Source organism: Talpa occidentalis, unplaced genomic scaffold (genome assembly GCF_014898055.3).
Source record: "Talpa occidentalis isolate TD23 unplaced genomic scaffold, MPIMG_talOcc4v2.1 talOcc4.3, whole genome shotgun sequence".
Classification (NCBI taxonomy): domain Eukaryota; kingdom Metazoa; phylum Chordata; class Mammalia; order Eulipotyphla; family Talpidae; genus Talpa; species Talpa occidentalis.
In genome coordinates, this window is record NW_023603184.1 from 28,685,985 (window position 1) to 28,709,113 (window position 23,129).

The 23,129-nt window shown below is 43.6% G+C and overlaps 1 protein-coding gene across 5 annotated transcripts in view; it reads left to right on the forward strand.

The window, feature by feature from the left end:
- Positions 1 to 23,129, forward strand: part of TEAD1 (TEA domain transcription factor 1) — a 252,229-nt gene that overhangs the window by 80,344 nt on the left and 148,756 nt on the right. For 4 of the 5 annotated variants that reach the window (XM_054699377.1, XM_037522685.2, XM_037522686.2 and 1 more), the window contains exon 2: positions 1,208 to 1,463. In XM_054699377.1, the coding sequence (XP_054555352.1) occupies positions 1,307 to 1,463 (157 nt within the window). In that variant the 5' untranslated portion in view covers positions 1,208 to 1,306. Of the gene's footprint in view, positions 1 to 1,207; positions 1,464 to 23,129 lie in introns of those variants that run through there. The other variant, XM_037522683.2, reaches the window with a different exon arrangement.

The following is a 23,129-nucleotide window of genomic DNA, read 5'->3' on the forward strand; positions in this document are numbered from 1 at the left end:
GGGCCCCCAGCATCTGCTTCCCTCCCTGGGGGTGCCTCTCTTGTAATGTTGCAGAGGGCAGAAGGGGATAGAGATGCTGGTCACACCAAGTAAGCTCTACTAAGCCTACTCAGACCCTGTTGCTTCCCCCTTTTTGATCAATCCCCAGGAGCAATTCTCCCCTTTTGGGGGAAGCCTTTGAATTAATGATCTGATGCCTTTTCAACAAAGGAATATTGATATGTTAGTGTGCAGACAGCAGGGGGTACTAGATTAGATCATTTTCACATTGGTGTTTGTGCCAGTTTGACATTTGTTTGGAAAGCTTATCCCTTCATGGCCAGAGGTTATGTGCATAAATTTAAGGAGAATAAATCTTTGAGAAAGACTTCTTTTGCCTCTGTAATTTTCAGTACTACAGAAAAATAAATGAAGGCTCCCTCTCAGTTTTCATGCCATCAGGAATTCTGAGTAGGCTACCAGATGAAGAGACCCATGTAGGTGTAAAATGTCTCTGCAGATGTGCTGGGCACTTGTGGGAGTTGTTGCAGGGAAGGAAGGAGTGGGTACAATTTAGTCCCTGCTCAGGATTATGATCTAGAAGCCTAGAGTGGTAAAATGACCCGACTGTGTGCAGGGTAAAAGGTCTGCAGAGAAATGCTATAGAATAGCAGGTACTGCGTTGCCGGTCTAGTAGAGTGAGTGTTTGTGGTAACAAAACAATCTCCCAACTTCCTTCCTGCCTCCTGCCACCATCTTGCATCTTGCTGATGTCAGTGACAAATACTGGGATGGTTTGACATTTCAGATTTATGCCAGTTGCCACAGTGAGGCGGACATCTTTTGTTTTACTTTATTTTCTTTTAAACAACCTGTTCTGCTATGAAGATTTGATTATGCTTGAGCAAAGTGCTCCTGGTAGATAGGCACTTAGTAAATGTTTTTGCATGATTCACTGTGAACTTGCAACTCAGAGCGAGCACCGTACTCAGATGAAAATTTTCTCTCATCTGCGAAGATTATCCAGCTTCTGCCTGCCCTTGTGTTTCTGTATGGGTGCCGAACCTGGTACATCAAGAACAAAAGCCTCTTGGATCTCAAAATTCTGTATTTTCTGCTAGGGGTTATTCTCCGAGCAAAACTGGTGATTGAAGAAGGTGCCGTGGCACTAGCCACAGCGTCTGCAGGTGGTTACCGCATCCTTATTCCCCTTTTATTTCTCTCTTAGGTTTATTTTCTTGAAAAGACTCCAGGCTTCGGCTTGGAAAATCCAACCGCCAAAATTGAGCCCAGCAGCTGGAGCGGCAGCGAGAGCCCTGCCGAAAATATGGAAAGGATGAGCGACTCTGCAGATAAGCCAATTGACAACGATGCAGAAGGGGTCTGGAGCCCGGACATCGAGCAGAGCTTTCAGGAAGCCTTGGCTATCTATCCACCATGTGGGAGGAGGAAAATCATCTTATCAGATGAAGGCAAGATGTATGGTAAGTGGTCTGGAATGCTCCTTTGAAACACTGTATCTGCTTCGGTAGACCAGGCTCAGTGGTAGCTAGTCTTTTTCTGAGATCTATTCAGGTATTGGTTTGAATGATCTCTGTAGAACTTCGGTGCCCATCCTGGGGACTAAATCTCAGCTGAAGAGGAGAATCAATAAAGGACCACTGGGAAATCTTTCTCCAGGAGTTTCTCCTTCTACACACCAAATGCCATTATATCAAAAGCTGTCAACGTCCAGGTAGGAACATAGGTATTTGCACTGGCATATGCAGACACCAGATGTGGTGACTCGCTATTCAGAATGCACACCCCATCTGAACGAAGTGCTTCCCCTACCTGGCTGGTGCCACGTGGAAGTGGGGACCTGGTGCTGCCAGGTGTTGCCAGATCACTTGATTCTTTCCTTTTTTTCCTCTAAGAAGAGCTAGCAATCTAGATGTTTATATATAAAATCCTGCTTTTAAGAGCCAGTGATTTTTTTTTTTTTTTTAAGCGCAACCTTGTACCAGCCAGATAAAACATGCACATGGGCTGGATCAGACCTTTGAATCACCAATTTGCTGCTTTGTTGCCAGTTTTCAGCTGAATGGCCGGACAAGGCATTAACCCTCTGCCTGGGCTCCTCTCACCAGTCTCTCCCATTAAGGAGATTCCCAGCAGTGTGGCACCTTCCAAGAGTGTCCACAGGGCAAGAGCGCTTAACCAGATGGTTTAGGAGGCCAAAGGCAGTAGTGTGCACCCACCCACCTGTCGGCCTGTGGGCGGAGTTTGGGTTTTCCCCTCTTCCACGAATGCTTCCAGCTGCAGACATGTACTTTTGGCTGCTTACCTTTTGGGAAGCAGATGGGCAGGTGGTTGCTTGTACATTCTGCTTGTCTAATTGGATACGTTGAGTTGACAGAGTTTGAGTCTAAAAGAGAAGCAAACAAATAGCCTAAACCCAAGGAGAACCAGCTCAGCCACCTACCTGAGGTTTCTAACTTACCACGAGAGTGATTTATTTCTAAATAATTGGAAAGCTTTTCCATAATGGGGTGTTGTACCTTTAACACTGGGCCTCCTCTATCAGGAGCTGTAGGCGGCTGCAGCTCAAAGTAGCACACCCTACTGAGGAGAGAGCAGATGGTGGTGCAGCTGCCACCAGCTGTGCCCCTGCCCCGCCCTCCTAGCTCCAACTTGCTTGATGTAATGGAAACAAGGAAAATTTTGCTTTCTGTAGCATTGGAGTCTCAGCCTACCAGTGTCACATACACAGGAGAGAGAGAGAACCCAAGCCTTCAGTGTGTGTTTTGTGCTTTCCAGCCATCTTTTGTGGCCAGAGAAGCTTCTTGGCATCTAGTGAAAGAGACTCGGTGAAATGGCTCAGGTGCTGCTATGGTTAGAAAGTTCCAGGGCCCCCCCTTTTCTCTGTGTGTATATCTTTCCTACCCTTCCTCAGCCTGGCTGCTTGCTTTCAGGGTCTTGCCGTCTTACCTAATAATGCAGCCTCCCTCTGGGAAAGGCAAAGGAGAGCACTGGTTTTTGAAGCCGAATTCATGAGCAGTGAAGGCAGCTTCAGGTCCTACTACCTTGCGCAACTTCCATTTATTCACAAAGAAATTGTTTCAATCTAGAATATTGGCTGAGGCTTGCATGTCCTGGTTGGGGATAACTGCTCCCTTTCGCTTCTCATGTGAAATACTGGGGGAGTCACCCCTGTCTTCAAGAACAAACTTTCAGGACAGAGAGCATAATTTACAGCAGTTCATTTTTCCTAGCTCCAAGTTTAATTTCTTTTTTGTTGATTTTATTTTTTAGGTTGTGCTCATGGTTGATTTAACCATTTTGCCTATAACTCCATGTAAAATAATATTTTGGAAAAGTAATTGTGTAGGAACTCTTGCTGGTAATGGGGTCTCAGAGGCAGCAGGCTACAAGAACAGACTGTGAGAAGCTTTGCATTTCAGGCATCTACCAACTGTGAACTTGAGTCCTGTCATCAGTCTGTGTCTCAGTTTTTTCCTCTGTTTGAAATGAAGATGAAGTATATGGTGTCCATGAGTGCTCTGGGCTTTTACATTTTATGGTGCTTCTGTGATCAGTCCCTATGCAGATGTGGAGCTCCTTGTGTGAGCCGGTCCTGCCTCCCAGGGTAACCAGTTCTCCATCTTCCTGAGAGCAGGCGTTCTTCTTGTATGGATCATTTTTGTCTTGAAGTCAGTGTTACTTTCACTGGCTGTGTTGGTGTCTACCTGCTTTAAACTCCTGAGTGGGCAGCACTTGGAAGCAGAATGGTATATGAATTCCAATTGGAGGTGCAGGAAATGCATTTATGACAGTGGCCTTGAGGCCAGCTCCACCTCCAGGCAGCTGCCTGGGGAAAAAACATCCCCCTCAATTTCCTTTCTGTGGCCAACGTAGAGGAGCTTTGCTTTGACTGTTCCTTTGGAAGGGAAACGTGGCGGTTAGTTAGCAGGGCTACGGAAAATAGAGACTGGACCCCTTCTGAGGAACTGCCCCAGGTGCCCAGGAGCTGCCTGTGACCTGCTTGTGACTTTGAGGATGAGAGACAGTTGATTTGGGAGGCAGATCACATTGTAAGGCCCTGGCCACTCAGGGATTGAGTCATAAGAGCATGTGGGGTCAGAGCTACTGTTCTTGGCTTCTGGCCTGGTCCATCTCTTAGGACACAAACTAGACCAGGCATGGGGGTTCCTTAAGGTTCTAGAAGCATACTTATTCCTCTAAGGGCTTTTATTTTTTTTTAAAGATTTATTTATTCATGCAAGAGCTGGGATACAGGCCAGAGATGCGGGGGTGGGGGGGTGAGAGGATTCACCAGAGACAGAGTGAGGAACAGAACAGGCAGATTGACAGAAGTACACTGCTAAAGGGAGCAGCGGGCGAGTCAAAAGAGGTCTGCTGCGCCACGTGTGTTGCTCCCTGGCTGGCCGGGGATTGAACTTGTGCTGCAGAGGCTGCGGATTGCTTTATAGTGCTGTGCTTAACCCCTTGTGCCACCAGGGAGTCTCTGTTCCTCTAAGGATTTTGAAAATAAGACATTGAAAGCATTTCGGATGCCGTGGAATAAAATCAAAATAATTTAATGCCTTTTAGTGAAATACCAAGTGCCTTTTTTTTAACTTGAGGGGGTTATTTCCATACTCCTAAGCATTTGTAGAGTGCAGTGTGATGTCACTAATCCCAGGCCATTGGAGAAGCAAGGTCAAGTGCAGTGCTGATATTTTGGTAATGAAATTTCCTTGGCATTTGGGCAGATCTCACAGAGAGAGAATGGAAAACTCTCTTTATGATGAAATTTTGGCCATTAGAAGCAATGGCTTTATTCTCTCTCTGCTACCTGGGTCTTTGGGGAAGCTGAGACTTTATGGGACTGGTCTCCATGTGAACAGGTTACCTCTGCTTTGGGCACCCTACTATGAGTAGGCAATTGTTCTAAGGGGTAATTAGAAGAGGGGTGAGAACTCTTCGACTTTGTTCCTGAGAGCTTGCAAGCTCACGCTCACTCCTTTCTGTTACTACTTTTTTTCTTAAAAAACATAGATGTATGCCTCTTTCTGGTAGATAGTTGGAGGAGACGATAGTAGGAAAAGGAGGAGAGAATTTCTTCATCCACAAACCTGTCTGGAACTGAATTTCATAGGAGCAGGTCATAGTTTGCAACAAGACAAGTTAGTGAGCCCTGGGAAGAGCTGGATGTGTTTCTGTTGCAAGTGAAAATTCTAGTCTGGCAATATGGTCTGATATCTCCAGTAATCAAACCAGGGTTGGGGCAAGAGCTAACGTTCATTGACTGCTTGTTTTAGAGACAGAAGAGTGTAGCACTTAAAATTCTGGACTTTGGAATTGTTATGAATCCTAACCCTGCCACATCTAGATATCAGACTCTGGGCAGGCGCTTTTCCTTTTTGTGCCTTTATTTCCTCAACTGCAAAAGGGACTTAAATAGATCCTACTTCACAAGATTGTAAGAATTAAATGAACTAATTGTGATCTGGGGTATAGTGTCTGGCATACAGTGAGAGATACATGAGTGTTTATGAGCTAAAAACAAAGACATTCTTCCCAGCCATGAGTTGGGGTAAAGGCTTTCTATATAGTTTCCATGTAATGCTCATGAGCTTATTTGAGGTAGGCAGGATGATCCCCATTTTGTAGAGGGATACAGTGGCTGGCATGTGATCAGTGTAAATGGTATAGCTGGAAGGTTTCAAATTCAGGTTTGTCTGACTCTAAAACTAAGGCTCAAAAACCTGTGATTTTTGTTACATTCTTGGTAGACCTCGGCAGATCAGGTTTGAGTGCTGCCTGTCTTCCAGCAGCATGTGAGGGGTTGTCAGTGATGCAGCCATCAGCCAGGCTGACATGGTCCCTGCCCTCATGGAGCCATCACAAGTTCATTTGCAGGAAGCACTGACCTGGGGTCAGGGCTGCATGCCAGAGCTTTCTGGGAAGTCTGAGGCCCTTTGAAGATGGTCACCTTCCACTTAGCCTTTTGAAGCCTGTTCTTGGTCACTGATGTCCAGGGCATCTGGCCCAATGCTGGCAGGAAGATAGTTTCTCAAATAACGGAGCAGGGAGGACACGAGATCACAAGACTGGCCCTGAGGGTGGCCAGGAGGATGTCTGGAAGATTCTGGTGTCCTAGGATCCTACAGGCAGCCTGAGAGATCAGTTGTTTGTGAGTAGTTATGTTCAGGGTCCTTGCTTAGCAAAACACCAGGGAAGCCCCCACTTCTTGCTGGGATGCCAGGTCTATTGGTTAGTTCTAGAGAGTAGAGTCGTGAGGATGAGAGAAGGTGAGAAAGAAGGCATCTGAGCCACTACTACCTAGTTGCTGACCTGCATCCTGCGAGTTAGGGAAGCATAGGATCCTTAGCTTATTTCACAGAAGCAGAAGACAGAAGAGGGAGAGGAGACTTTTAGGGAAGTGGTGGCAGAGCAGACAAGGGGAGACAGAATGAGTGTGCATAAGCAGGCATGAGTACGGGTATGGAGACTATAACTTGTGGTCCCCAGGTGTCCTCTGAGCTAGAGAACTGGTCAGGAAAATGCAGGGTTGTTCTTTATAGGAAAGTCAACTATCACAATGTATCTTTGAGGACTAGGCCCTAAGTGCCCTGATGTGTCTCCATGCCTTGGGAAAGTGACCCCTGGGGCCTGAACTGAACTTGGTGTTCCCAATTCTCCCATCCCATTTCTTCCTATTTGAACATGGTGTGGCGTCTTTGATTTCTTCTTTTGTCTGACCTGTGATTCAGGGTATTACTTTAAGTGAATTGACTAGAAATGTGAAGCACAAAGAGCTGCACCCTTAGAACACGCTAGAAGCTTCATTAAGCAGGGACCCCACCCTGTCTTGTGGGAGGCAGAGTGTGTCAATGTCAATGATGTTTGTTGAATATACATGCATACATGAATTGGTTAAAACAAAGAGAGGTGGGTGAGTAATCCTCCAAGCTTAAGGGGCCTCTCTGCTAGAGGAACTGACTAGAAAGAAAGGGAAAGAAGCAGGGGGAAGAAAAGAGAGAGACATTTGTATTGAATGGCCTTCTTAGACTGAGAAGAAACCCTGGCAAAATGCTCTGTTTGTTGGCAAGCGTTAGTTCAAGAGGTAGGAAGGATTTTTGCCCAAATGGGGATAGTAGTAGAACAAGGGTTAATTCTGGAAACCTTGAACAGATGAGTCATGGGGGATTTTGAAATAGTTTGGTGAGAATACGAAGCGGGGCATCATCAGCATTTTGATTGGGAAGTTTAATGCAGGGGGAGCGGCCTACCATGGTTTATGCACAAGGTATGAACCCTTGTGCAATCTGGATAAAAAATAGATAATTAGGAGAGCTCTAGAATTGGTCATAAGGGGGAAAAACGAAAAGAATGTTAAATTATTACCCAGTTATGTTTTTCAACAGCTTTGCTGTGGCAATGAATGAACCCTGGGATTTATAAATCATTCATTGAGGGCCTACACTGTGCTTTGACTGTGACTGGAGATAGCAGATAAAAAATAATTAAAATACTGACCTATTTGACCAGTTGCTATCTGCTGGGCTCTTTCCCAGCTCAGTTGGTATGTATTATTTATTCCTCATAACAACCCAGTCATATAGGTACTGTGATTATCCCCATTTTACAGTGAAGGGAGCTAAGGCCTCCAAGGTCAAGTTACTTGTTCAAAGTCACAGTAGAAAGTGGTAGAACTGACATTTGAAACCAACCAATACAACACAGTGTTACAGAAGAAAGTATATTCTGTACTAGAGATATACACAATTAAGTACTGGTTCAGTGCAAAGGGTGATAATTTATGATGGGGAATGTACATGTCTGTATCTGAGAAAGCAAGAGAGAGACAGACTTATCAGAGCAAATTCTGAATGGGGAAAGACCACTTAGTGTTTTTCTTTTTTAAAGACTTACTTTAGATTGTAGATCCCTTTGAGAATCTGTAGAAAGTTGTGGATCTTCTTTCTAGAAAAATGCTTATTTGTGTATAGTTAGGGGATTGTTACTTATATATTGGTGGGGCTTTCTGGAGCCCAGGTGCAGACTTGTTGCTGTGGGGAGGACAGGAAAGGCATTGAGGTTGAAAAGAACAGCACGACGAAGGTGCAGAGTCCCAAGAAGGCATAGCTCTGGTGCCCTTAGAATGAGGGTGTGTCCTGCAGGGTGGCAACCTGAGGAACCTGGAAATACGGGCTGGCCACGTGTTATGGAGGCCGTGAGTGCCACGCTGTGGTGTCCGGTGCTCATTCCGAGGACGGAGAGAAGCCATTGCATTTTTTTTTCTGGAAAGCAGCTGTGACTCAGCCTGTTTCACAAAGCCAGCTTGGAAGGTGTGAAGACGAGTTAGATGGCTGTTGCGGTAGTGCAATGGGGAGGAAGAGGCCTCAACCCAGGTACTGGCAGTGTTGGAGGAGTTTCAGAGATAGAAGCAACAGGATCGGCTGGCTGGATGTGATTTGTGAAAGGGGAGGAGGAGGAGTTGAAGATGATTTGAGGTTTCATCTTCTGGGCAATGGGGAGGAGGGTGGTACTATTCAGTGAAATGGGCAGTACAGACAGGAGAAGCAGGTCAGTGGAGAAGAGAGGAATGAGGATCGCATAGGGTCATGTGCTTGAGGTGCTGGGTGGCCATCCAGAGGAGCATGGCCCACAGGGAGCTGGATATGTGTGCGTAGAGCTCTGTATTCAAGAAGTGCTCCCTAAAGCTGTGAGAGTGGGCAATAATGGCCTGTGAAGCACAGACTCAGTTTGTCAAGGGGAAAACTGGCATGGATTTTAAATGGAAAGTTTGGAGCAGAAGAAAAATAGGTTGTCTTTTTAAGAAAAAGGGAGACACATAATGGTTCCCAAGTTTGGACTATCTAAAAACACTTGAGAAGCTTAAGAAACGATGAGAGAACACAAACTGACTCAAACCAATATAATCAAAATATCTGACCATATTGCCTGGGGATCTACAGATTTAAAACCTGCCTGAGTAGTTTGGGTGATTAGCCAGGGGAGAGAGCCATTGATCTATGGTCCAAGCCTGGATCCAGGACTACTGGACCCCATTTTTAGAACTGCTAGAAGAAACCAATGAGCGGAGAATGAAACCAACATTTGAAGCAAGCCTTAAAAGGTTTGGATGCAGGAAATGAACTGCTCCTCCTCTGTGCCGAGCAAGGGAACATTCCCATCACCCAGTCCTGGGAGAGGTTTCGTCGCACCAGAAGGGCATCATGAGACAGTATCTTAAAGGGCATAAAAGTTATTTTTAGGGCAGGGGAGAGATTTGGCCATTGGCTAGTAGGGGAGGGAAATTTATGAATTGAGGATAAGCTCATAAAATTGAGCAGATATTTGTCAGACACTTTCAAGGGACTGGGGCTTCTTTTACTGAGGTGCATAAGGAAAGATCAGATGACCTGGCAGCAGGTGGGTCTGAGGACTGTTCTCAGTAGGCCCAGTGGGCTGAGTTGGGCTGTGGGCTTTTGAAAAAGAGCTCAATCTGGGTAGAGCTATTATGGAGGAATGGATGTGAATGGACAGAGATGAATAAAAGAATCTCTGGGCACTGGGCGGATGACCTGGAGACTCTTACTCGGTTTTTCATTATAAGTTTAATTTTAATTAAAATAAATACATATTAGTAAATTAAAATTTTATTAAAACATGAAGCTTTACAGGCAGCTATAAGAAATAATACAGAGACCCCTTGCATACTTTGCCTATTCCCACCTCACTCTATTCCCCTTCCCTGTGGTTCCATTTTGCAAAAAATGTCAATGCTCTGTCACAGCCGGGATATTGATGTTGAAACTGATAGTACTCAGATCTCCCTGTGCCACTGCACTCTGTGAATATTAAGTTGTGGAGGGTGTTATGACCTGTGCAGGCTGCGTATCCACTGCCAAGTGAGGCTACAGCAGAGCCCCGACCCCACAGCATCCCTGGTGCCACCCCTTGGTAGCCTTACCCAACTCTATCCCGAACTCCCGACAACCATTCATCCATCTGTTTCTAAAATTTTGTCATTTAAAGATTGCCTATGATGGGGTCACATCATGTATAACCTTTGAGGGTTGAGTTTTTCCCACTTAGCCTGGTCCACTTGAGAGCCACCTAAGTTACGTGCCGATGGCTTGTTCCTTTCTGTTGGCGAGGCCTCGCCAGCCACCCGTGTGTATGGACCACAGTGCTCCTGTCCCGGGCAGCCCGGCCCATGCTAGTTGTTGGCAATTACAGATCAACCTGCTCTGACATCGACACAGGATATTGTGTGAGCATAAGTTTTTACTTCTGCAAGAGACATGCTCCGGCGTATCAACTCTAGTTGTAGCTTTAGTATAGTCTGGCTTTAGCTTTAAACTGCTCAGCTGGGTTCAGAGCCGCTCTACCTTTTTACAGTCTCACCTGCTGTCTAAGTTCTCTGCCCCCTCGCCAGCATTTCGTGTGGTGACTGTCGTTTTAAACACTCTGATCGATGTGCAGCCATATCGCACGTGGTTTTAATTTGTATTTCCTTAATGACTAATGATGTTGAACATCTTTTCACGTACTTATTTGCCATCTGTATATTCTCTTCGATGAAATGTTTGTTCATGTCTTTTGTCCATTTTCTAATTGGATTAATTACACTTTCGCTGTTGTATTTTGGGAGTTCTTTTATATATGTGTGTGTCTTTTATCAGATTTGTGGCTCACACTTACTTTTTCCTTATCTACAGCTTATGACTTCTTCCTCATATGAGATCTCATATAGTAAAAGTTTTTATTATTTTTCCTCTTTGTGGGTTTTATTTTGGGTGTCAAGTTTAACAAATCACTGCCTATGCCTAAATACTGAAGATTTTTGTCCTATGTTTTGTTCTAAAATAATTGTAGCTTGTTTTACATTTACATTTGTTTAACAGATGATCCATTTTTGAATTATTTTTTTTATAAAAGATGGAGAATGTTACTTTCTGGGAGGCCTAATGGTGTCATGATGTGATTTTTTTCTCCTACCCGAGGATTTCTGGGTTTATTCAGTATTTTGGTGGTTGTCAAGGCTTGGGACCCAAGGTCCCAAGTGCTCGTGAGCACCTGGCTGCCCAGCTCAGTTGGGGAAGGGACAAGGTGAAGCTGGAGGGACTGCTGAGCCTGATATCTGCTGTCAGAGGCTTCCTGAGTTAGGCGGGGTGATAGGACGGGAGGTGGTCACGTACGGGAGAAAGCAGCACCCAGCTTAGAGGTGGAAAGATTTCAAGTGGTGAGTTTCAAGGTATCACCATAAATGTGGTCATCTGATATGAAAGTCGTTAATGGTTACTGGAGACGAGGAAGTAAAGTATTGGGAGGCTCATCAACATTAGGTTGATTAAGCACTTGGATGTTGAAGTCCATAGTAGTGAAGTGTAAATTTATAAATAAACTTATTAGAGTGTCCAGGGATGGGGATAATTTCTTTGAGGAGGACATGCCCTCATGGATGTGAATGGAAAGAGCCTGGAAAGTGCATGATCTGGACCCAGTGAAAAGGTGGTGGTGGTGCAGCAATGGATGGAAGTAATGTGCTGACATGTCCTGCTTCTTCCAGAATTCTTTGCTGGCCCAGAGCTGTCCCTGTTTGCTGTGTGTCTTAGGCAGTCGTATATGTTCTTTGTGCCTTGTTGCCCTCATCCGTAAAATGGGGCAAATAAGTCAATATATTTCTTTCACTTCTCAGCAGTGTTGAAAGAAAGTGCAATTATGTAGGAAAAAGTGCTTTAAAGTAAATTCTAAATTAATGCGTTTTTGAGGCTAAACCCAGTGAGGACCTGCTGCAAAGGGAGGCAAGAATGTTTTGGAGCAGTCATATCAGGATTAGGTATAGATAACAGGGTGTTTGATTAAGGGAGGTATTGAGCGGAGCTTCCCTGATCCCTTTGTTAAGTATTTCTGCAAAGATGGAGAAGGGAGACCCATGATTAACATGTCTGAATCAGACACAGAAGATCCCATGTCTGGAGGGGACTGGTGGGTCCTGTGGGCCTGGAGAGGCTGGGCAGGCCCCAGAGCAGTGGCTGCCCAAGGGCAGGAGGGAGTGGATGGATGTTTGTGTTCTTAGCAGCACAGCTCTGGGGTCCAGCATGGTCTCTCTGTTCTTCCCCTGCTGACTTCCACTTCTGGAGCTTCAGTTCATCATTTCACTGTAACGGTGGCTTTCCATTTCACTTGAGAGTGAGTCTCTGATTTTTTATAGCCATTGTTATTTATTTGTGTCACATTGCATTCAGAGGAAGTGTTTAAAGTGACTGTTTTGCAAGTTATCATTACTATTATCATCTTGCTCTGTGGATCTCTTTAGTAAAGCTGCTATTTTAGAGAATATTCTAACTCAGTAAATTTAAATATATTAACTTGTTGCGTGATTAGGATTCTATATGAAAATCAAAGGAACTTTCAGTTGGCTGTCACAGGGTGGCGGAGTGATAGGAGACACTGCTTTTTTTGTATATGTTTCTGTATTAATGGAGGTTTTCTTTTTATACTGAACATATGTTATTTTTAGAGTTGGAGGAAAAAGTAATTATATTATTCATTCTTTCTCTGAATCTTAGTAAGGAATACTCATTAAAGAAAAATGTGCCAGATAACAAGAATTAGAAGCCTATGTCATCCAGTTCCATGTTGGTGTGGTTTTCCCCTGGGGCTCAATCTGGGGTGGGGAGAGGCTGCTGCAAGGTCGTGGTGGGCAGGAAGGTGGCAGGAGCTAGTGCCAGTGAGCTCTCCCTTCCACGTGGGGGTAGCCAGGCCACCAAACTTAGGGGACAGGTGGTCAGAGAGTGGTGGCAGTGGGGCCAGGAAGCAGGACAGGGTGTTCTTATTATAGCTCTTGGGACATCAGTTTGGGAGTTCAACAGGTGCCCTGGCCAGTTGGCTCTGCCAGTCAGCTGTTCAGAGCAACAGTGGCCTTATTCAGACATACATGTATTATGGCAGAATGGTGGTGGGAGAGGGAGAGAGGGAAATGTTCAAATTCATTCTTCCGGTGTCCATATACTCATAGCTCACATGTTCACACACCAGAATGAACAGGAATTAACGCATCACATCTCTGCCGAGCCAGTATTTATCATTTAACCTTGTGCTTGAGTGTGGGCAGGCTATCCCTGGAGGTTGGGAGCCTCTTTTCTAAAGATGTTGGTGGCTTTTTTTAATGACCATATCACTCTTTATAACACATTCCTAGCAGGCAATCTTGTGCTTGTATTATCTTTGGATTGAGGTAGTAGAGGTGGGTGGCTTTTAGAATATAAAATACTCTGGGGACTGTGTAGTGTATTACAAGTTCTCATTTGATTATAATCATTTGATTTAATCATAGGTATGTTTCATTTGCTTGATATTTACCTGCTATGCATGCTCTGTTGATTATTCCATCAGCCCATCTTCCCTTCTTATAAATGCTTCAGTTCCAGGTAAATAATAAAATCAAAATGTTTTTCAAAACCTATATGGATATTATTTCTTTAAAGCCTCTTCATGCAGCTGTATACGCCCCTCTCCTTTTTATCCACTTTAGAACACAGTCTGAAAGGTGTGACAATGGAGCCTCCTGCCCAGGGCATCAATTTATTTAAAACAATTTTTTTTAGCATTGCTTTTTTGCTTTTTTTTTTTTTTTTTTGCCCCCCACAGGCAGCGAAATTGGTCTTTAGCTGAAAATCTCTATAGACATTGTTCCTTTTGTGTTTTAAAGTCTGAGGAACTTTTCAGCTACCTTGAAAAAGAATGCTCCAGGGGAATATAATTGATCACCCCAAAGCTTTGCAGCATCAGGGTAATGCTTAGCATATGTTCACAGCTGAGGTTTTTTTTCCCTCCCCAGCAATTTGCAAATATCCCAATTACTCACCCTGTGCCTGCCTTCTTCCCCAGGTCTGCCTCTGTGCTCTGTGACTTCTTGCTTGCTATCACATTGACACCGGGCTTTGGTAACTGTCTCTTAGATGAATGTTTCTATTACAAACACAGTAGCTTCCGTGACAGCTTAGAAGAGATTGTTGTTTATGACTGCTTTTATTGAGAGAGGTTTGGCGCACGTTAATGTCCTGATAAAGACATTTGTACCTATAAAGTAGCCACAGCCTTAAACATATTTGATTGTGAATAAGGTACCGGTGCTGATGACATGCCAGATGTGAGGTATCGGATTGCATGTTTATTCAACTGTTACTGCAGTCTCTGTACTCGGATGTGCCTTTGTATTTGCCGTCTCACAGCAACACACAGAATGCAGTGGTGATCTGATCCTGATTATGGAAGATGCTATTTGGGTTACTTGGCTCATAAACCGTGAGTATTAGGAAGCATTCTCCCAGTCCCATGTGTCCTGAGACAGCAACCATGAACAGTTGTTAGGTGAAGGGAGTTGCCAGGTGTGATGACCACATGCATTGGGATGGGGGCCTTTTGAGATGGCCAAATCTTAGTGAGTCCTGGAGTGACCAGGGCAGGTGCTGTGACAGGGCTTCCAAATAATAATAATGAATTTTTATCCAGTGCTTGGCAGAGTATCAGGTATCTTCTAAACACTTCATATCAACTCAGTTAATCCTTGCTATGAATCTTATAAATAACTACTGTTATTATTCCATATTGCAGATGTGGAAGCCATCTGCGAAGCTGAGTGAAGTGTCCAGCGTCACACTACTAGTAACTCCTAGAGTCAGAATATATGACCCCCCCCAATCAGTTTGGCCTCAGCACCTGAACTCTTAGTCACTACTTTCAGTTGCCTTTGAGTTTGACAGAACTGGAACCTAGGGTTCTCTGGACTCGGTGTCCTACGTTTTTGTGGAAGAGAGTTTTGGTTCCAAGTAAACAGCCAAAAAGGGAGAAATGACTTCCCTGGTTTCATCCTGTTTTCTGACTGTTAAACTCCTAATGGTCCTTCAAGACCCTGTGAAAAATACCTTTCTTCTGTAAAGCCTTCATTAATCTCCCTCTTGTGTTTCCATAGTACTTTATTTAACGGTGTGTCAAAATGCTTTTCAGATTCATTTTTCATATGTGTGTCTCTATCGCTATCCTGCCAGGGCAGGTGCTATGATTTCAGCTTGTCTCTCTTTCCAGCCCATTAGCACAGTGCCTGGCACATATTACATCCTCAAAAAATGTTTGAATAAGTGAAAGTTGTTGGTAATAATTTCATCCTTTATTTTATTTTTTTAACTCACATTTACTTTTTAAAACTATTTTTTAAAGATTTATTTATGCATACAAGAACTGGGGTGTAGGCCAGAGGTGTGGGGGGTGAGAGGATTCACCAGAGACAGAATGGGGGAGCAGCGCAGGCAGATCTACTGAAATACACTGCTGAGGGGAGCACCATGCGAGGCAGGAGAGATCTGCTATGCCATGTGGGTTAGCTCCCTGGCTGGGGATCAAACTCATGCTGCGGCGGCTGTGGATAGCTTCATAGTGAAGAGACTTAACCCCTTGTGCCACCAGGGAGGCCTGTATTTTAATTTTTGCATAGAAGAACTGGGTGTAGGCAGGAGGTGCAGGGAGTGAGAGGATTGATTCACCAAGATAGACTGGGGAGCAAAACAGGTGGATCTACTGAAATACACTGCTGAAGGGAGCAGCAGGTAAGACAGGAGAGGTCTGCTGTGCCATATGTGGATTAGCTTCCCTCCCAGAAACCAAACTCAGTACTATCAAATGTTGCTGCAATAGCACTAACATTTAATCCCTAGGCCACTAGGGAGGCCCATAATTCCATTCTTTATAAAAAATGTTTCCCCCATATTCTTATTATTAGGTTTATAGAATTCTAATGAAATAATGAAGGCAACAGTAAGAATTTCATAGATAAGAAACTGAGGCATAGAGCCCAGGATGTTTTCCATTAAAATAGCTTATCTTGAGGGACCTCCTGGTGAAGCAGACCTTAGGCTAGAACAAACAGCCTTCCCTCCCATGCTTAAAAATTTTCATTATAATCATATTGAACCTGTGCCTGGGATGTTGTGAACAAGAGCAATTTATTTACAATTTTATGTCAGTATCACAGTAATTCCGCCTAATTGGGACATTCAGGGGCTATAAAGGATTGCTGAGCCCAATTTGGTTATTGTGGTAACTGAACCTCCTTCCACCCCTGATTGGATTTTTATAGCAGTAATACCTCTAGAAAACTGGCCTTTGACAATGACTGTGTTCCCCTAGTGCACTCCTGACACAAAATATGTGTAAGCTTATGGTATGTATGTATGTACACACAGTGTGCACGTTACTCTTTTCAGGATGACTCTGGATTTGGTTTTAACTGTCTGAACATCACTTGCTCAACTGTTATCCTAAGATGACATTGTTGATCCTGAATGATTCACTTAAGTGGGCTAATAAACTCAGTAAGCTACCATTGTGGAGTTTAGATGGATGTGTAGTTATGGCAGGCTACCAGATCTTTGTAACCTGGTCACAAAATCTGGTTAGTATAGATTTAATCTGCTACTAGTCTGGTTAGTGGCTGATTTATATGGGACTCTTCAGGCAACACATAGGAGTAAGCTCATCATGGTAATTGGGGTGAGAGTGAGAGCTTCCTGGATTTAAATCTTGGCTCTTTCATGTAATTAGGTATGTAATCATGTATAAATTAATGTTTTTCAGCCTCTGTTGCCTCATCTTATAAATGGTACTAATAGTAGTACCCTTTTTACACCTTCTTATAGTGATTAAATGAGATAATTCATTAAAATGCTTTGTAAAATGCTTTGTATGCCCTGAGAGTAGTAAACCCTCATAGCAAAATCAGACAAAGGTATCAGAAAAAAAGGCTATAGATTATAGATGATTATAATGATTATAGATCATTATAATGATTATATATCATCATTATAGATTATGTAAAAGATATAAATGTTCTTAACAAAATACTAACAAACTGAATGCTGTAAATATGGAAAGAATTAAATACCATGACCACATGAGCACTTTGCCCAGAATGCAAGGTTGGTTTAAAATCTGAAGGTGATTAATGCAATACATCATGCCAATAGGATAAACATAGAAGTCACACTATTATCTCAATAGAGGCAGGAAAATTATTTGACAAAATCCAGCACTTCTCTGTGATATCAACACTCAACAAACTAAGAATAGAAATGAGTTTCCTTACTTGGTAAAGGGTATTTGTGAAAAACCTACAACTAACATACTTAATAGCAAACGATTGAGTGCTTCCTCCTTAAGATCAAGAATAAAAGAAAGATGCCTGCCTTACTCCTTCTCTTCAGCATTACAATGGAAGTTCTAGCCAGAACAAATAGTCTATAAATGAAACAAAAAGCATTTGAATTAGATAGGAAAACATAAGACATCTCTGTTGATCTTGTATACAATAGGAAAAAGCTATTAGGATTTCAGCAAGGTTATAGGACATAAGATCAACACATAAATATCAATAACATTTTTATATATTAACAGTACACAATCTGAAGATGAAATGCAGGAGCAATTCCATTTACAATAGCATCAAAAAAAATTGACTCTCAAAGCTACAGAATGTTATTAAAAGAAAAAATTTAAAAGCCCAAAATATATTGGAAGACATTCTGTGTTCATGGATTGGAAGATTTAATATTGTTAAGATGGCAAAAATCCATAGATCTACAGATTCAAAAGTTTGTAGAAACTGAAAAGGTGATCCTAAAATTCAGGAAATTCAGGGGACCTAAAATAGTTAAAGCAGTTTTGGAAAAGCACGAGATTGAAGGACTCATATTTACATAACTACTAAATGATAGCCTGAATCTTGACAGTGTGGTCCTTGTGTAAGGTTAAACATGTACATTAATGGAATAGAATTGAGAGTCCAAAAATAAACCTTTACATTTACCGTTAATAGATTTTCAACATATGTGCCAAGGCAATTCAAAGCAAGAAGTGATAGTTTTTTCAATAAATTGTCCTAGGACTATTGGATATCCACATGTAAAGGATAAGTAGAACTCCTTTCTCATATCCTACTCTATAATTACTAAAAATAGATTACAGATATAATTGAGAACTAATTCTATAAAACTCTAGAAGAAAATAGAACAATAAGTGTGACTTTGGGTTAAACCAAGTCTTATTGGATATGACTCCCAAAGCATAAGTAATAAAAGTAAAAATAAATTGCCATTTGATCAAAATTGCAAACTTTCATGCTTCAAGGGAAACCATTAGGAACATAAAAAGCCCAGAGAATAGGAGAAGAAAGTTTCAAGTCATAAATCCAGTAAGGGAATGGTATCTATAATATATAAAGAACTCTTACAAATGTATTACAAAGGCAGATAATCCAATTGAAATCTGTGTAGAGGATCTGAATAAACATCCTTCAAATAAGATATTCAAGTGGCCAGTAAACACATACAAAGATGCTCAGTGCCATTCCGCATCAGGGAAATGCAGATTAAAACCACAATGAAGATACCCTTCATAACCACTAGGATGACTGCAGTCTAGAGACTGCAGAGTATTATGTTTTCCAGGATGTGTTGAAATGGGAACCCTTATACATTACTGGCGGGACTATAAAATGACACAGCCACGCTGGGAAACAACCTAGCACTTCCTCAAAATGTTTCACATAGAATCATCCTAAGGCCCAGTAAATCTATTCATAGGTATAAAACTTAAAAGAAATGAGCAGATGTTCCTATAAAAACTTGTACACAAATATCAATAGCCAAAAATTGGAAGAATCCCGAATGTCCTTTAGCTGATGACTGCATAAATAAAACGTGGCATATTCCTGCAGTGGATTATTACTTAGCAATAAACAGGAATGAAATACTAATGCATACCAAAATGTGAATGGCTCGTGATAATATTATACTCAGTGAAAGAAAACAGTCACACGATGATACATTGTGTGATGATGTGGAGTAACCCAGGTCAATCTATAAGGGAAGGAAGTAGGTTAGTAGTTCCCTAGGAACTGAGGACTTGAAAGGAATTAGAGAGTAACTTCTAATGGGTATGGGATTTCTTTCTGGGATCATTAATATGTTCTAAAATTGTTTGGGGTGATATTTACAGAACTCAGTGACTGTACCAAAAATCATTGAATAATATATTTTAAATGGATGAATAATATATACAAATTCAGTCTCAAATGTTTTTTATAAAATATATATATGCTTAATAGCATACCTGGCCCATTGAAAGTGGTCAATAAATCTCAGGTCTCACTGCAGTCATAACCCCTCCTCTTTTACTCTTATGGTAGTAAAGATAAAAGAGAGAAGAATGTTGGGAAAGTAGGTGAACATACCAGTTAAATCAGATACCAGGCAATAGAAGAAGTAGATGTCTCTGTGGCAGCTTTAGGCTAGAGGCCAAATGCTGATTTAGGAGAACTGATATAAAGGTGGAGTTCTATGGGGTAAGTGCATACAGCAGGCACCCTAAGACTGAATTGCGTAACCCTTAACATATGGTTGAACTTGAGTCTCAGGATCCAAATGTCACTGAACCAGATGTTTTTCACAGAAGAATAATCACCATTAGTGTGACAAAGGCCTGGGTTTCTGTGTCCAGGATTACTAAACCAGGTATGCGGGTTTCCTTTTCAAATCACTATTTAGCAGCAAAGGCCAGGGTTTTCATTCTGGTGCTTTTTTTCCTTGGCGATATCTGGGGAAATGCACTTCCCATGGCCATTCCAAGGTGAGCCGCTTTGCTTTTTGCAGGATGCCTTTGGTCTGAGCATCTGAACCCCTCAGGAAGAGATGGCCAGAGTCTATGCTCACATTCTGGAAGGTAGCCCTGCTAACGCTTTGCACCAGCACTGTAGATGCCCATTGCTGGTTTACCTGTGGTTTCTCCTTTAGAATTTGGAAAGCATGTACCAACTAGGCAGGAAGGTTCTTTGCTAAGATGCAATTATTCGCTAATATATCTCACAGTATTTTTCCCAAATGTCTACCAGTGGGGGAAATTTGCCATTTCATGATTGGGGAAAGCAAAGTGAGCTGCTTGTGTAAGGTTGAAGCCATGCCATAGCTCCCAAGGTCCCAAGCTACTGAGTGGTGGATTCAAGACGCCAAATCCTCTCAGGTCTGTCTGCCTGCTGAGCTAGTTTGCTTGCTGTTAACTCTAGGCTGAGTTACCTCTCAGGGAGGGACAAAGTGGAGGAGGGAGAGGGTTGAAGGCAGAGGGGTATGAAAACACACGTTCTTAGAAACAATAGGGAGTTTGTTAGAGCGAGAGTGTGGAGTGCTGAGAAGGATGCATGGAGTGGAGTGGTTTCTAAACTGGGAAAGTTTAGGAGAGATTCTGGACTAAGGTGCCAGACTATTGCATTTGAGCACTAAAGGCCAGCCTTTCCAGGGAGGTAGCACTTTTTAGGATTGTTTTTAGAACATTCAGCTAGTGATTAAGGAGAGTTATTCTGGAGACCTGATGACCCATGAGGAGGCTGAGGGCACTGCTGTCCTGGCAGGAGAGGCCGAGGATGAAGGCAGAGGCTAAGGGAGTGACGGGGAGGGGACAGCAGGGGCAAGTATTTTCAATCTGGTGCTTGGATCAGAAGGCTTGGTAGGACCTGGAGGTGGGGAGAAGGTGAGTGAGATTCATCTGCGTGGGTGACTGTGCCTTTATAGAGACATGGAAGGTGGTCAGTAAGGAAGAACGGGTTTATGGGGTAGAATTGGAGTCATGAGCTTGGGTTCTTTGCAGGATTTGGGGGCTCTCAGAGAAAGGGTAGAGAGGTGAGCAGACAACTGGAAATCCAGCATTCTGGATTGAGAACAGTTTGGAAAATAATATCTCGGTTTGGAATTGAGACCTTAGAAACAGATACATTGTCCTGGAGACTAAGAAAAGGCAATGAGGAGGGAAGGACAAAGGAGGTAGAGATGGGGAGCATTTAAATCAGACTCATTATTTCAAGCCCCATCTCAGGCTCTGTGAATCTCAGTACACCTTGCATGTCACATGAAACTTCGCAAATGCTGGAGCAGGGAGCCTGAATGCTGTATTTCCACTGTACTGAGTTTGCTGAAGTATTGAAGTTTGTCTCTCAGCAGTGTGTTGAAGGAAGCGTGGATACTGTTCTCACTGTTCTTACTGGTAAACAGGGTGCTGAATGTTTTGGTGTGAATTATGCTGGAGCACAAGAGGGTGAGCTAATGAGTCAGACCCCAATCCTTCCTTTTTCTCAAGCCAAATCTGCTCTGGGCCTGAAGTGTGACTTCCTTCCTCCCAGGCTGCCTGGGACTGTTGCTGAGCTCCTTTGGTAGTTTGAGTTGTGAGGCATCAACCCCTGTTGACTGCAACTTGTGTGGCGGCGAAGTGCAGACTTGCCATGTGTGCCACAGACGAAGGGACAAGCTGCCTGCCTCAGCAGGCGAGACTAGTGAGGGGGAGCCTGGGAGGCCAGCCCCCTTTTATAAAGATTTATTTACTTATTTATGCATAGAAGAGATTGGGTATAGGCCAGAGGTGCATGGGGTGAGAAGATTCAGCAGAGACAGAGTGGGGAGCAAAACAGATGGATCTACTGAAATACACTGCTGAGGGGAACAGCAGGTGAGACAGGAGAGGTCTGCTGCACCTTGTGGGTTAGGTCCCTGGCTGGGATCCAGTCCAGGCATAGTGGTGATAGTGCTGAGACTTAACCCCTAGGCCACCAGGGAGGCCTAACCACCCCCCCCCCCCTTTAAAACCTGCTTCAACTTGTTCTCTGGGGGCCAGCTTGGGGGTTGAGAAGACTGGAGGAAACCCAGAGGAGGTAGTTGTGACCTGTCAGAAGCAGGGCCTGCCTGCTCTCTGTGTCAGATCAAAGACTGACTTCAGTCATTTGACACCCTAATGCAAGGGTGTTTCTGAGGCAGGGCTGGGGCTCCTGGTGGCCTGTGCCTGGAAACTGTGGGGGACGTGTGGGCCTGCATGTACTCTGTGCAGGCCAGGGTGGGGGCGGGGGAAGGACTAACACTTCTCCTGCTCTGTTAGATTTCAGAGCTGGAGGGAGCTGGAGATTTCAGTCCACTCTCCTCACTCTTCATGTTGGAAGCCGCTGCCACTGGTGCCCTATCCCCAGTTCCAGTTCTGGGGGTGAGCTGGCCTAGCTTGGTCACGGCTGCTCCTGCGTGGCTGTTCCCTTCTGTCCCACAGATCCTGGATTTCAGAGTACAGAGGTCAGTCCCAGTTTGGTGTATGTCTGGGGTGACCATATTATTTAATGTCCACTGTGAGAATAAAATGGAGTGGTGTTAGTAACATGAGGAAGACAGAAGTAAACTGGGACCTTCCCAAGCAAACCAGCATATGTGATGTTCCTGTGCGTTCTCATTCCACTCAATTCTTCTCTCCAGCCAGGTGTTCTCTCCCTGCCCAGGTGATACTCCCAGATCCTGTGACCCACAAGACTTTGGGTGTCAGAGACTTATAGCCTAGATCCTTCGAGATTTGGTCAACAGAATAGAAACTTTGGATCTTCCCTGTTGCAAGGCCCAGGAGATAGGAAACTTGGGAATGACATGGAGAGCATATATCTGAAAAGCCATGACTAGTCAGAACTTAGATCCAGGAACTTTGCTTTTCAGTGGATAGTGCAGGTATGTCATAATTTAATAACTTTTATTCCAAGCATTAAGTTGTTCCCAATCTTCTCTCTCATGTGATATAACCATGTAAATCACGAGAGAAGCACCTTGCTCCGAGATTGTGATTCTGAGTAGGGTTCAGCCACAGTCGGCTGCCCTAGAGGTGGGATGGGAGCCCAGGCTCTGCACTGACATGAGTGTGAGGGCAACAGGGAAATCAGTGAGCTGTTCTTCTGTGTCTGTGGTTTCCACAGAGGAGGGTGGGAGTGAACGTGAGCCTCTGGGCTTCCCTGAGGCCAGACCTAGTGAGGATTTAGGAAAAGATATATTCCTTTCTGGTATTAAAAAGATGAGAACTCTACCTGGTAACTCTCAGTCTGCACAGGCCTGGTTTTTCTGTCTGAAGCAGATGGTTTTTCTGTCTGTTTTTACCCACATTGCCATGGGGCTTCAATGAAAAATATCTGAGGAGAGGAAATGACTTCTCACTTGGTCCTCAGACCTCTGCGTGGCCCAGCTCACCTGGATGACCCAGATTTGACCATCCTCTCACTGGAGTTGAGTAGGGATCCCAGATTTAACAAATAAAGT